The 15,151-nt window shown below is 41.9% G+C and overlaps 1 protein-coding gene across 1 annotated transcript in view; it reads left to right on the top strand.

Annotated features, from left to right (window-relative positions):
- Sorcs3 (sortilin related VPS10 domain containing receptor 3) overlaps window positions 1–15,151 on the top strand; it is a 584,659-nt gene that overhangs the window by 482,255 nt on the left and 87,253 nt on the right. Inside the window, exons 10-12 of the mRNA XM_047552984.1 lie at window positions 5,584–5,730; window positions 7,297–7,399; window positions 12,806–12,882. Coding sequence (XP_047408940.1) covers window positions 5,584–5,730; window positions 7,297–7,399; window positions 12,806–12,882 — 327 coding nt within the window. The remainder of the gene's footprint in view (window positions 1–5,583; window positions 5,731–7,296; window positions 7,400–12,805; window positions 12,883–15,151) is intronic.

Consider the following 15,151-nt stretch of genomic DNA (forward strand, 5'->3'; position numbering starts at 1 on the left):
ATTATTCTGAACTTCAAGTGCTTTTGAGTAACGTAGCTGGGAAAATTCATTAAGTTTTCACATGTAACTCAGCCGAGTTCACACCCTTTCAGAGGGTATTTTGTTTGGTGATAGAAGATGATAGTGTGAGATGCACAATCTATTGGAAAGAGATACATGATGCTTTTAGGGTAATGATCATGGTTCAACTTGTATTAGAAGTTCAATTTCACTGTATTGTGTGATCTCAAAAGAGGAATGTTAACTCTAACTTGAGGAATTGGGGAAACTTATAGATAAGCTGCTTAGATAATGCACTGCTGGAGGCGGAGAAAAAAGAATCAGAGTCAGATGAGTAGATGCCTGTGCTCACAGAATGCTGAGTGGCAGGGATGAAGATCATGAAGATACTGGAAAAGAACTTGAATGAAGAGTTGGGTGTTCATTCTCTGTGTTATTAATTCTTGATCTTTTTTCTCTCTCATTTGCATACCCAGGAAATAATTTTTGCATGTATGATATCATCCCCAGTCCTAGGGCAATTTATAACTTCATGATATAAAAAGACATTATACCTATTTCCCTTGTCTGAAAGGTCAGGGACCTTTAGGTAATTGATGGCCGTCAGTGGTTGGGTTGAATTTGACCACCTAAGGCTACTAGTGTATCACTCCATCTTCCACATCTTCTCAAGCCTCTACTGACAATGGAAAGGAGACAAAGAAAGCTAGAACCCACTCAGGAATTCACCTTGCAAGCCTTAGCCCTGAAAGTCCTTGGAGAGTAAAGTAGATCCACCCTACTGAATTCCTCCAATTCTAATAAGGCCGAGACAACTTCTGTCTCTAATCTGTTGGAGAATTCTCCTGCTGTAGAGAGATTCTGTGGCTTGTTCATTGTCTAATCCCTACTTCAAAGTACAATATTGTCATGGCTGTAATTACATAATTAGGGGAGAAAATGGCACTTGAAGACCAAATAATAATTGATCTCTTCTTAAGGTGTCAGAAGCCTGCTCCTTCAAAACAAGGCTGGTGTTGAGAATGAAAATAGTTCCTTGTGTGTGCTTACCATTATTCTTATAACAGTTTTTTCATACAGAACTCTTGTGGGTTTTTTTTTCACATCTCGACAATAAACTACATTTCTTTTTCATTACTCTGCACTAATATATCAAGAAACAGATATTCTTTTCAACACCCACAGTTATTCTATAGAAACATGCTCTGAGCTGCAAGTCTGATGAATTTTCTTCAGTGCTCTCCTGGATATTAAGTATTCACTGATAACTTCTTACAGTAACAACAACTTAGCAGCAATGCCTTAGACTAGCACTGTCAAATCCAATAAATATATAACATGAACTACATATATACTGAAAATTTTTGCTATACACACTTAAAATAGTAAAAAACAGACAAAATTTATTATAACAATATTTTTATTTAAATGAAATATTTAAAATATTATTTTGTATGTGCTCAATATGAAAAAATACTAATAAGATATTTTATATTTTTTTCTATAATAATTTTGCAGAATCCTAGATATGTATTAGAGTTCCCACACATCTTGATTCATATGCTAAATTTTCACCTGAACTACTTGATCAGTAGTTACACTTCCCAAAATCTACAGTAGAAAAAAGGAGATTCACATATTATGTACTTCCAACAAATTGAGTCTCTGTTCTTAAATTTAAGTTTATATTGGTTAAAATTAAATAAAATTAAAAATCAATTGCTTGGTCTCATCAGTCATATTTCAGGTAGCCATATGTGGTCAGTGGTTATCATCTTGGATTGAATAGACCTAAATAGCTTAAGTACTATTCTTACTATCTCTCACACTATTTCTTTACGAGTGACATCATTTCCCTTTGTGCCTACACCCAGAGGTCAGTGATGTGACTCAGATGACATGGTTAATGAATTATCCTAATCTATTTGAAATAATCTGTGTGCAGTAAGACTTACCGTTTTGGGCATACGGTTCTATTTTTGATAGATACATACAGTTACATATTACCACCATAATTGAGTCAGAAGAGTTCTGTTCCCCAGAATATTTCCTCTTACAGCCCTTTTGTGGTCAACACTCATGGTTACTTACAATATCCCCTGACTTCTCCTTGTCTCCAGTTTTACCATTTCTCTGGTTTTCATAAATAGAATTGTATAGTAGGTAACCTTTGGAATCTGACTTTCATCTGCTTAGAAGAATGCTTTTGAGACTCATCCACATCATTAAGCATATCGATAGATGTTCTTTTTTTGTTGCTGAGTACTATTCCATACTCACTGATTGGACATTTAAGTCATTTACAGTTTTGCATGATTATGAATAAAATATTGACAAACATTCACATGAACATAAATTTTTATTTTGCATGGATGAATATCTAGGAGTAGGACTTCTGGGTCAAATGTCAGTATATGTTTTTAAAAGTCATCGAAGTGTTTCCATAGTGGAAGTGCCATTTTGCATCCTCACAGCCAGGTATGTGTTGCAGTTGCTTCACATCTTCAATAACATTTCTTGTTATCCACTTTGGAGAGTGTGTTTGTGTGCCCACGTGTGTTCAACCATTCTGATGAGGACCTGGTGATACTTTGTTATGGGCTTAGTTTGGATTTCTCTAGTGACTAAGCTGACCCCACTCTACTTGGATGGATCAAATGAAACTCCCTGAGCTGGCCTCAGTATTCTGGTCTCTGCTCATCTTATTGGTGTTTCCTTGCTTTCCTGTCCTTAGTGTCTGCCCTCCATCCCCTCTGCTTTATCATAACCTTCAATGAGCCTTCTTGGGCCAGATGGACAGCTGCTTATAAGCTCCACAGGGACTTTTTTCCTGAACTGAACTTCATCAGACCCTCACCACAGGTCCGACTCTAGGGACAGCCTAAGGCAGGTTGTGGTAATTGCTTTTCTCAGCAGAACCTTGGCTTCTTTGTCCTGAGGTCTCAGGAATGTGACCAACAGATGACCATGCCACCTGGACACAATGATCTGCCAAGCAACCTGCTGTCAATTTCCCTCTGCACCTCAAATTGATTCCCAAAGGAAAAGTGGGCCACTCAGGCTTGATACCTTGTACCCTTATTTTGGGCATTATTGAAAGCTAGTACCCTTTCCTTGAACTACTTGGGACTCTCAGCAGCAATCACAGTTCAATTTCAGAGAAGGAAGAAAGTGTCTTAAAGTTTATTAAATGTTAAGTACCTCCTTGGATGGAGAAGACTACAAATGTGTGTGTCTCTCTCTCATTTCCTTACATTTCAGGTAGTAGAGCTGAGCAGTACTCCATGATACCCTTGTGTCAGAAACATAGGTGTCCACACATGAGCACATATATGGACATTCAAGGCTGTGAGTCTACTAGGTTGCAACACAAGCATATTTCTGTCTTACATTTCAGTGAAAAAGGGAAAACTCTTGGCCTGGGATATACAAAATTGAAGTACCCTCTAAGCTTACAGTCCATTTGTACAAGACATGGAGCCAAGAAGCAATTTAGTAATAATGTAAGGGCTCTGAACTGTCCAAACACAAATAGAAAGTATTCTGATTCTTTCAGAGAGGAGGGAGGTTGCTGTGGTATTATGTACAAGTGCAAAAGAAATGTCTTCGGAGCTACCATGGGGACCGTGGAATCTCTTCCCTTTATCTTCAGTTCCAATTTTCCATTACACAATTTCTGTGTGAGTGGCAGAACTCTCAGTGGAAAAAAATTGAATAATCACCATTACATTTGATGAACCTGTTCATCTGGAAGTACACATTCCTGCTCTAATGTACCCAGGTAGGAAGTAGGGGTTGGGTGACAGGAGCCTCATAGGAACACTGTTCATGATCTCAGAAGTCTGGAACTGTCCTACATATTTTCTTCTAGTAAGTAGATTGCAAGGCCCTAATTATATGTTGGAGGGGGTTCAACTGATTTAGGAGAAAGGTTCACTGGTGGCCCAGCAGAAAAAGTACCAGCTCTGTGGCCAAAGAGAATACCAGAAAAAGGATTCCAACTGGCAGAAGAGAAACCCACATTCCATTCTTTGTGAGAGATAATTGGCAATCTTGCTTGAGCAGTACCGTTGTCCAATAGCATTGTACTTAGTTTTAAAGACTGAGACTATGTGGGGGTCTTTAGAAGAGTCCCTAGGTAAGCAGGGAGGGAGCAGCTTTCCTAAAATGACTCTAAGCTGTTAGGAGGGGAAGGGTGCAGCTGGGGAAGGGCCCTTCCCTGGCCCTGGCTTCTCTTCTCATCCACCCCTCTGTTCAAGGTAGGAATCTAATCAATTTTGTTGCTGGCCATTTGTCAAATTCCCCTAGCAGTGTCCTTCCCTGATAATTCTATTCTGTGACACTCTCTGTCCATTTGTTTGGCTCTGTTTGTTTTATTTTGTTTATTTTATTTGGGCTGACATTCTCTTTCAAGGCCATTCAGGTTACTACAAAAACAAATGAACAACAACAACAGAAAGATTTCTTATTTCATCCACTGAGGTTTGTCATGTGGTGTAGGAAGAAAACCTCCTGTGGAGCTTTTCCCACAGATATTCTGCCAGAGTGACAATGAACCCCAATTAACCGTCCTCAAAGAATAGGGGCTAAATAGAACTAAAACTTTGATGGAACTCAGTATTATCCAGCAAACTTGCTGTTCAACCTCTTGTTTACATACATGTTTATACTATTAGAATTACCTTTTGATTTTTGAAAATGCTGTAACTTCCACAAAAGGTAACAGGAACTTTTCTTGGGTGCAGGACATTGTTATTCTAAATATCTGTTCTTACTGAGCACATCAAATAGAAGGAATGAAAGTTTGAGTGGAGGTTTTGGTTAGCCTAGAACCCTTGTGGTGTGACACATCTCCTTTATTACTTCAGCCACTTGCTTTGCAGTGATGCTCTTTTCCCTTCAAAATATGAAGGTCAGGCAAATCCCAGTACATCAGGAACTCTGGCAAGAGTGTTCTGCATTATCTCATGGAGCCTTTTCTAGCCAACTGGGGAAAAGAAAAGGAAACAAGGCTTATTCCACCAATTTTAAAGTGACCATTGACTGAGACCCAAAGATGATGTGTGAGTTGTCCAAATTCACATGGAGAGCTAGTGGCATGGACAGAGATCAATACCAGTTCTCCAAACTGGGTCATCTGCCCAACAGATTCTACCTTACTACTAATTAGGATTCCTGGATTTCTGCATTAAGGATTTTCCTTTGATGCCTTGGAAACTCATCTGTAAGTGTCCCTTGAGCTGAAGTACATGTTCTGTGGAAGATGTGAGTCTTCACTTGTAACCAGGGACTGTTCATAGTTAAAGATAAGGTTCTAAGGAACAAAGTATAGAGCAACATGAGATGGGGAAAGCAACCGAGTAAGCAGGGGATGAGGTATCCGGGAGGTGGTGCAGAGTACAAAGATGGACTTCAACTTCTTTCAGAGGCCATAGGGCATATGGCATTTCTCACCAGGTTCCTCCTCTCCTCCTTTGTATCCCCAACACTCCATAAAGAATGCAAGGGCTTCATTCAGGGCTTCTTCGAGAGTACAGACATTTTGACCCAACCCAGTTCTGCATCTCTCACCTTTTTTCCTAGGTAGCAGGTATCAAAGGGATATTCCTGGCAAATAAGAAGGTGGATGACCAGGTGAAGACTTACATCACATACAACAAAGGCAGAGATTGGCGCCTACTACAAGCTCCAGATGTGGACCTGAGAGGAAGTCCAGTGCACTGCCTGCTGGTCAGTCATCCCGGGCCAGGCCAGTTACCTGTGGAGCCTGTATCAAGGGCTTTCTTCCACCCAGGCATCTTGGGAGCTTGACTGGCATTGAGCATCAGTGTCCTACAACTCCCAGGAATTGTTCCCTTAGGCTTAGACTGCCACACCATTTGGGTGGAAGCCTCAGTTGAACTGCACATTCTTCTACTGTGAATCCACAGAGTGCTCTAGCTCCTAGTACAATAAAGAAACATATGCTCAAGAGAACCTGTACTTAGAAGTTCCAGGCAGGGCTCAGTAGAACTAACACACCTGCCAACCAGTGCAAATCAGATGCAGTTTAGTAAGTGCTTCATAGATGTCAAGATAAGCAAATATTGCCTTTGAAGTCAAGGAAAAGTGAGACTGGTATGTCTCCATGGGACAGTAGCTAACCCATCAGCTTTCCCAGCTACCTTCTCTACAGAACACTGACTAGGCACCATGGAGGACATCTCTGTTCCTAGGTGCTGCTATCCTGGTTGGCAAGGAGGACAGTTAACTTTCAATAACACTTGCCACCTTAGTGCCCTCTTAATGAGGGTGTATACTAGAAGCTATTCCGAGTTCCCAGAAATGATTGTTTATCCTGAGCGGAGTTGACTTTCACCACATACTCAGAAATATTTATTAACCATTTGTCATAGTCTAGATATTACGTTAAAAACTGACTCTGTAGTGGAAGCTAGGACAAACAGGGCTCTTACTCTTTTGTAGTTTCCAGTCTAATGTTTTTGCTTTCTTTGCTCTGCTTTCCTTTGGGTAGCAGAAAGGTCAGAGACAAATGGCTGCCCATCTCCGGAAAGAGATCACAGCATGATGTTCTTTCCCTCAAACTTTACCTCTAGTTTTGCTTTATTTTCTTAATTTCATTTCTTTAATTTCATTGTATTATTTGTATTTATTGAATAAAATACATCCCTATAAACTTCCAAGTCCTTTTAAAAATGCCCCCAGGGGAATTCATAAGTAAATAAATAGAGAACACAAATATATGAGTTTCATATAATGGCTTCAAATATTTTAAGTGAAATTCAAATAAAATTATGAAAGAAACAAAAATAAGTAAAAAAGATAGAAACAAAGACAGTTCGGTTGAAGGATGAGGATAGAGGGCCTGGATTCACCTAGATTCTCCTCTTCACTGCTCCTGGTGGCCCTTAAGAGCTCTAAGAAGCAGAGTTCCGTGGTCAAAATCAGTCATGGGAGGTCATTGTCATCCTATGGGAAGGGAAGGTCAGGGAGGCTTCCTAAAGTGACCCGTGAACTGGGCCTTGATTGAAGGGTGACATGACAGTGAGGGAGAGGGGGGGATGCATGGGACTGTGGGTCAGGCACAGGTAGGAAGGGACTATGAAAGAAGCTCAAGGAAGCTCTAATGTGAAATGCAGGCCTTGTCGGCGAGACAGGACTCCTGCTCAAAACTAAGCCTGCGGCTCATCTTCCACTACCTTGCTGTTTCTGGAAGCCGCTTCTCTAGGAGGGCACGGGTGTGAGGTCAGGAGTTCCTGGATGAAGTCGTCTTCTTCTTCTTCTTCTTCATTTTAGCCCTTCTGTTCCTTACACCTGCATCTGCAGCTCTCAGAGAATCCATATTCCTCAGGAAGAATCTCGAGTAAGGAGACAGCCCCAGGACTTGTGGTGGCCACAGGTAAGGAAAACATTGCCTGCCCTTTTTCCTCACGGAGAGCTTCTGGAATAAGTTTGTCCCTATTTTTGGATCATGGACACATTTGAGCATTAGAGGAAAGCCATGGGAACTCTCCCCAGAAAATAAGCGGGATTATTGGATCCTCCAAACTCATCTTAAGAGTCTAGGATACAAAGATCTGACTCCATTGCTTTGGGCCTGAGGTGAGGAAGAACATTATGGCAGAAGGGCATGGTGGGGAAAAGCTGCTTAGCTCAATGGGTCAATCCACTGATGTGGGCAGAATCCTCATGATCCAATCATTTCCCGAATCCTCACCTCTGAACATTGCTGTATTGGGAACCAAGCCTCAACACATGAGGCTTTGTGGGACATTCCAGATCCAAACCATAACACCTGAGGTATTGGGAGGGATTTAACATGGCCTGATGAAAAGCCAGAGCTGAATCATTATATTTTGTGACTTCTAGGTCCATGCATCTCCTCCCGAGTAATAGAGCAGTCCCCTGTGTTTAGCAAGAGGCCAAAATTCCTGTTAAAGAGACTGGTCAGAAAGAGTGTTTGTAAAAGGGAATTCTCACTTTAAGAAAACATGATGTATGAACTTCCCAGCTCTCTCCAAATATAAGTTGGGGCAGTTTTCTCTTTACACAGAGGATACTTTACAAAGGGTTTCACCCCAGAGCTGTTTTTAATCAGGAGGTCTCTGGTGCATGTAAAGGTTTATTTACACATGATTAAGCACTTGGCTGAGAGCCTGGGGAAAAGGGCAGAAAAACTTGAGGTTGCATTGTTGGAACTACTGTCCACTGAACATCAATCAGAAATGAAGATAAAGCAACTCCGAAATGAAAACGGAAGTGTCTGGGGAGTGTGCTGATTAACATGCACTTGATTTGCATATACCTTTTCAGGAATACATTGATGGCATAATGCAAGTTAGGCTTCTAATCTTGGAGAGTAGAGCTCTGGTGTTTGGCAGCTTTTTTCCCCAATGAAAACAGGTGAATTCACAGTGACTTTCTGAGGAGGTACGTTATGTTTTCTTTCATCAACCCAAAGCTCTGACCTCTGAATTTCCTGCTCTACTAGATCTGGCTGCCTTCTCTAAGCTTCCACCTGAGTCTACTTTGAATACCACCATTCTATCATATTGACAGCTTAGGGTAGCTTGCTAGTCCCTCAATCAGGTCCTCTCAACCAGATATAGACAGGATCCACTACTGGCCTTAGGAACCCCAGGACAGTGAGAGATGAGCACAGGGTCTGTTGCTGTGTTCCTGACTTGGGTAGTGAATCCTGCACTCCATAATCTATGTGAGTTGGTTCTTCTAACTCAGGAGCTGCTTACTCCTGCCTCTCCTCAAGGGCTGCAGGAGTCCCAGAGCTGGAGTAGAAGCTTCACTGGAAAACAGTGATCACTAACAAAAGTTAATATTAGTTGAATGCTTCTGATGTAGCCAGGCATTGTTCAATGTGGTTGAACTACTCTGAACTTCAGTGTTTCCATTGGCAAAGTGAGAATAATAGTAGAGACATGATAAAAATGCAGGATGAAATGAAGCAATGAGTTTCAAATGCTGAGGACTGTCTGGGCACATCCTGAACGCTACCCGTCATCGGCATTAGTGTTATAGAAGTGAAGGCTGTTCTTCTCGCACTCAGAAGAATACAATTTGTTCATCTCCTTCAGTAGAATCCATAAATAATGTGCACACATTATGCATTAAAAGAAACACAGGAACCCTGTAGCCCTTGTTTCTAAGCTTAGCTCTGACACTTACTAGGCTTGTGAAGCTGGCTTAGGTTTTAACTTCTGAGCTTCATTTTCCTCATCTGTAAAACAGAGATATTTTCTACCTTGCGAGGGCGTTGTGAGAATTAGAGATGGAAGAGCATGTCGACAGGACTGGGCAGAGTGCTCAGAGCTTATTGAGGTGGGGTTAGGGACAGCTGTCATTATCTGTGAACTGCATATGCTTCTAGATTAGTCTGTTAACAAACTTGTGAATTAACAAACAGGTAGACATTAAAGATTTGTTTTTGAACTTTTCTTCTTATACATCAAAATTGACTAATTTTCCTTCCCTCCCCCATGTAACTCCTGAGGCTTTCTGCCAGCCTTGGTGTGTAAGTCGGCATTTCATCTCTGTGACAAATACCTGAGAAAAACAATTTAGAGGAGGAAAGTTTTATTTAGGCTCATGGTTCCAGAGGTTTGGGTGTCCAGTTGACTGGCTCCATTGCTTTGGGCATGAAGTAAGGCAGAACATCATAGCAGAAGGGTGCGGTGGAGGAAAGTTGCTCAGCTCAGTGGATTAATCCACTGATGAGGTCAGGCCATAGTGATGCAATTACGTTCCCAAATCCCCACCTGGAACATGGCTGTGCTGGGAAACAAACCCTTTAATACATGAGCCTTTGGGGGACATTCCAGATCCAAATAGCAACACTTGGAATATTGGAGGATGTAGCCCTGCTGGCAAGATCCTGCTGGAAAACCCAGAGCTGAATCACTAGCACATGCCTCCTCAGGCCCAGCCTTTCCTTACCATGCTCGCCGGGTCTCTCTGGGAGGTTATTTGCCATCAGGACATCACTCAAGTATGCCTTCCGTGACCTGTCTCTCTAGGGACCTTTCCTTCATCCATTCCCCCACCTGCCTTCAGGGGTCAGTGCCCCTGGACCCTCTCTTTTTCACTCTCCCTTCTCACTCCTATCTCCCATGTTGCCTTGCAAAGTGGTCTCAGGGAGGCTGTGTGGATAAATGTGCATACTAGACTTCATTTCTGGCTCTCATTGAGGCTGGAATTCCAGTCTGGAGTTTGGCTACTAGGGTTGTCACTATCCTGAACATTGATTTCCCAGCTAATAGTAAAGACCTCACATCCTTGTGCCCCACAGCATGCAAAGCACCTCTGTGCCCTTACTTGCACAGTGATCCTGTGATATAGAAAAGGCCATCACAATTCTCACCAATTTACAGATGAAGAGACATAGGGCAGGGGGAAAGTTTCATGCACAAGCCTACTCTCCTTTTGACTTTAGGATAGTGCTTGATCCTATAACCATCCAGTCACACCTGACCCCAAGCCACTTCCACAGCTAATTTGATCCTGCCCTGCTTCCTATAAACTGAGTGTCCATACTTCATGTTACTCCCTTCCCTGGAGGATCTTCCCCCCCACAGCTCATCATCCACCAAATGTCCTTTCTCCTATGGGCCTTGAGCCCCCTGCATGGGCAGATTCTCTTTCTGATATCAGTAGTGATAAGAAAGAAACTTCTCTAGCCCCAGAGGTCTCCAGAGTATTTCCTCTCTCCCTCTCCCTAAGAATCAGAGAAGCATAGCACAGGGATGAGATGGGTGTAAAAGCAATTTGTTTAATGATTCTAGAAAGGGTCATGGAACCCTTCTCATTTACCACCTGGGCTGGTGGTGAGAGAATCTCTGTCTCCTCCACTCACTCCTCTGTCTCTCTTGCTTCACTGCCCCAGTGGCTACAGCCCCCTCTTCCAACCTTCTCCTTGGCTACTTTCATTGAGCCTTCCTAGTTCCATGTTATCCCATGAAGTTCATTATCCAAATCTTCCTTCTCTGACACCACCACCTAAACTCTTCCTGTCAGAGATTGCCCACAGGGCCTCAGAGCCACTGAACAAATTCAAAGATCAAACCATCCTGGATACATCTTTTCTGTCCCTTTATCTGGGAACCAACTTTCTTGTCCCTTTGCTCACCAGCATATCTTTCAGGGTGCCCTTCAATTGACAGAACATATTTCCAAAAAGAGACCTCACTTTGAACCTGGGATTCTTGCTAACAGGAAAACTCCAAATCAGTCTATTCAGACTTTGAAAGAGAAGCTGAAAATGTTAGCAGAGCCAACTTAAGGGGGAATAGATCCTAAGAAGCCACTCCATGAATGGCACATATATAACTCTAGGGCAACTCTGCTTTTGCCACACCCACCTACTCTCCGATGTCATTGCTCAGTATTACTAATGGATCACCACACTGTATTCTGTTGGAGTCACGTGTGATGTTTTTCTCACAATGCTTCTAGGCAGCCGCAACCAAACTCTACCTGATGTTCTCTACCGCAGTCCTCTTTACTTTTGTCATCTGTATCTTCTTTACCTGTATTTGGAGAGTTGAATTCCAAATTCCAGACAGATCTCCCAAGAGCCTCTCCCTGCTCTTCTCACACCTACCGCCTAAGCCCTGAGCCTTGGGGTTATTTTTGGAATCCTGGGTGTCAAAACAAGTTGGCTAGCCGTGTGCTCCCTAAAGCTGACAGGAGCTTGACAAGCTGTAGCCTGGCTTTAATTTCTCATTTTGAAGCATTAAATGTCAGGAGCTCAATTAACATTTTCATTATTGCATTTTTATTGTGCTCTTATTTAGGCTACAGATGTGTGGGAGCTAACATTCCCTTCCTGCTATTTTTAAAGAAAAAATATCAGCCAATATGATAAATTCTTACATGTTTAGGGTACCTTTCTGGTTTTCAATATGTCCCCAAGTGCACATCAACAGTGGAACACCATGCAATCGTTTATTTAAATCATGATTTCTTTCCACAATTTTTTATTGAGCACCAGCTACTAAACTTTGGGCATTGTTCTAGGCTGTGAGATGAGAACTATCCACTGGGGAGACCAGGGCAAGATAGGTGGAGTAGAAAATCTTGACTACTTCCTTTTCAATTCACATAACCACAAGGTGATGGAGTGCAAGGAGAAAATAAAGAAGGGCAGAGAGAAGAGAAGATGGTGGACAAAAGCAGTAAATGTGGTTGGTCCAGGCATAAACTGGGTGTCTTCCCCCATGTTCTCTGGCCATGCATGCTGAGTGTGGTCATCTTATTATGGGCAATCTCTAATTTAGCTAATGTAGTCTGCACCATTGGGTCACTCAACTGCCTGGCACCTAAGAGATGTTGGAAATACATGTTGAAATGTACTTGCAAACACACACACATACATACACATACACACACATCAGTTTTTCTTAGGCTAAAATTATACCTGAGGAGTAAGGGACCACTATGCCGGCTTCTCCACGCACGTTTACTCCTGTTGCCATCTTCAGAGGACACCTGTCAAGAGCAATTTACAACAGCATTGGTGTACACAGTGAATAATTCAAGAGACCCGCCCTAATCAATATTCAGTCTTGAGTCTCACCATCTAAAGATGAACTCCTGTCATACTATTTACTTTTTCCCCCATATTGGGTTTTTCTTCCTGCTGGGTTTTTGATATGACATGAAGAAAGACTGCACAAATCAACTGTAAGCATCACTTAGGAAAGCTTTACCCTCTGACACCTCCTCCCCCAAACCTGAGCACACTTCATCTATAAACTGTCTGACAATTTCAAATGCTCTGCTTGTGTTTCAGGCAACATTGGCCCGGAGCTCTCGTATACTGATATTGGTGTGTTCATCTCCTCTGACGGGGGCAACACATGGAGACAGGTAACTGGGCTAATTCAGGAAGAGGGAAGAGGCATGTAGGGTGAGTTCTAACAACATCACCCCTTCCTACTGATTCTTGGGCTCCCTTGACTTTGTAGTTGAAAAAAAAATGAAGTAGCTCTTTAGTTTGGTCAATCTAGCTGGAAGTTCAAGGGGCAGTGGAATAAGGTTGGAAGAGCATTGGGCAGGGATTAGGAAGAACTGGCATTTTCTCAGCTAGTTCATCCTTTCCTTCTACAGTATATAGGTAGTGTCCAGTGGATACTAACTACTGTGCTAGCACAGTTGTGGGGATACAACCAATACAACTGTTCCTCTTATTAATGTGCCAAGGGATCTTTGGCAAGCAGACTTCTTCACCTTTGGGGATCCATTTTTTTTTTTTTTATCAACAAAGTAAAAGATTAGAATGTTAAAACTAACAAAGTAGTGGAAGTCATCGGTTAAGTATTATGTACACCCATCTGTAAGTAAATATAAGACAGATTAATAAACACATGACTACATGAAAAATTATTTCAGTCTTACAAGCGGCAATCTGTCTAATAGAATTTTCAGAAATGGTGGAAGTGTGCTGAATTTGTACTGTCTCTCAGAGCTACTAGGCACTTAGCCATGGCTATTGTGACAGAGGAAGTGAACTCTATTTATTTTAAATAGTTCAAATGTGAGTTGTCTCATATGGCTACAACACGGATTTATCTGATGTCAAGTAAGCCAAAACCTCAGTATTTGCAATTCCTTTCCTCAAAGAGCTGAAAATTAAATACAGGTAACAGGTTCACAACAAACTAATTATCATCCAGGGTTATTGTGTTATTTTGGTGCCATTTATTGGCATGGAAAGGAAAGGGAAAGGTTGATTCCACTGGAGAAGTAGAACAAACTACAAAAGAAGAGATGATATTTCACTCCGTCTTAGAGATGAGAACGTTCCTACCTGGAGAAGTAGAGGGAAGAGCGCTAAATACCTTGGTGACAAAGGTGAAGGCCCCACCTTCAGTCTAGTTGAACAAATTCCTATTTGGATGTCCTAGTCAAGATTTTCATCACCATCACCAATATCATCATCACCTCCATTGCCGCCATGCTGTCATTATGACCACCATTAACATTACCACACACCTAACAGATGGAACAGCTGTCTTAAATAGCATAAGGCATACAGTAAAGGATAAGTCAGGCTTCCTACTCAGAAGACCATGATCAGGTGAATGGGAATAGACACACAAATAAGATCACACCTTCGAAATACAAAATAACCTGTCAAAAGTACCAAAGGAGGGTGGAAACTGGAATGGAAACTCATCTGTAACTAAATTTCTAATAGAATTCCCTCTACCTCAAGAAATAGCTCACCTGGCCAGGTGGTCACTGCAACATTCTTTCCCTGTGTTATTTGCTCTGGTTTTCTTTCTCCTTCTCCCCAAAAGCCAATCAATGCTCCCACTTTATACTTTAGCGCTGGACAGAACAAAAGTGAGCAGAGGACTGGAATGAGAGTGTGGAGAGCCAAGTGTGAGGATATTTTCTCCTCCTCTCCAGCACCTGGTCTCTTCCTACCTTCCTCATTCTTAGACTTCAATCCTGCATCCCTAGTATAGGGTTTATTACAGAGTCATCATTTACACTCTGGAGAGAAAAACCTAGCATTGCAGGTTTAGAGTATGTGACCAGATCTGAAATGTCAGCGGATTTCCCTTGGTTCCTTCTGTGTTAGGAGTCACTGTTCATAGGGATAGCTTTCTTTTATTTAAATGTGAAAAAGGAAAATATTAAGAGGCTGAGGGCTGAGAAGCTGTTTACTTTCTCTCTATAGTGTGCAATGAGGCCTGTGTATAGGAGGCTCCATTCCTCCTCTTCATTCCCCTTTTAAGCCTGCCTCTATCTCCTTACTTGCTTCCAGCCCTCTTCCCCTAATCTACCCCCCGAGCCTCTCCATCCAGGCTGCAACAGGCACCATCATGGGTAAAGTGTTCAAGGAATTCTTTAACCCAGATTCCTGTAGAAGTTCTAAAGTTGAGGCTAGTTATTTGCTGGAGAAATGTTTTTCCTTTCTGAGGCTAGAGTCACATATGGCATAGGCATTGATATGTGGTGTTGGTTCTAAAGCGCTCTTAGTTCAGAGCCTTGTATTATAGTTGGTGTTTAGAAAATCCCTATGAATAGGTGGATGAATGGATGGATGACTGAATGAGTGAATGAGTGAGTGGATGGATGAATAGGTTATAGATAAGTGAATCAAAAAATGAATTACTTTAAGTCCCTG

The sequence above is a fragment of the Sciurus carolinensis genome, chromosome 5 (genome assembly GCF_902686445.1).
Source record: "Sciurus carolinensis chromosome 5, mSciCar1.2, whole genome shotgun sequence".
In the NCBI taxonomy this organism is placed as follows: Eukaryota; Metazoa; Chordata; class Mammalia; order Rodentia; family Sciuridae; genus Sciurus; species Sciurus carolinensis.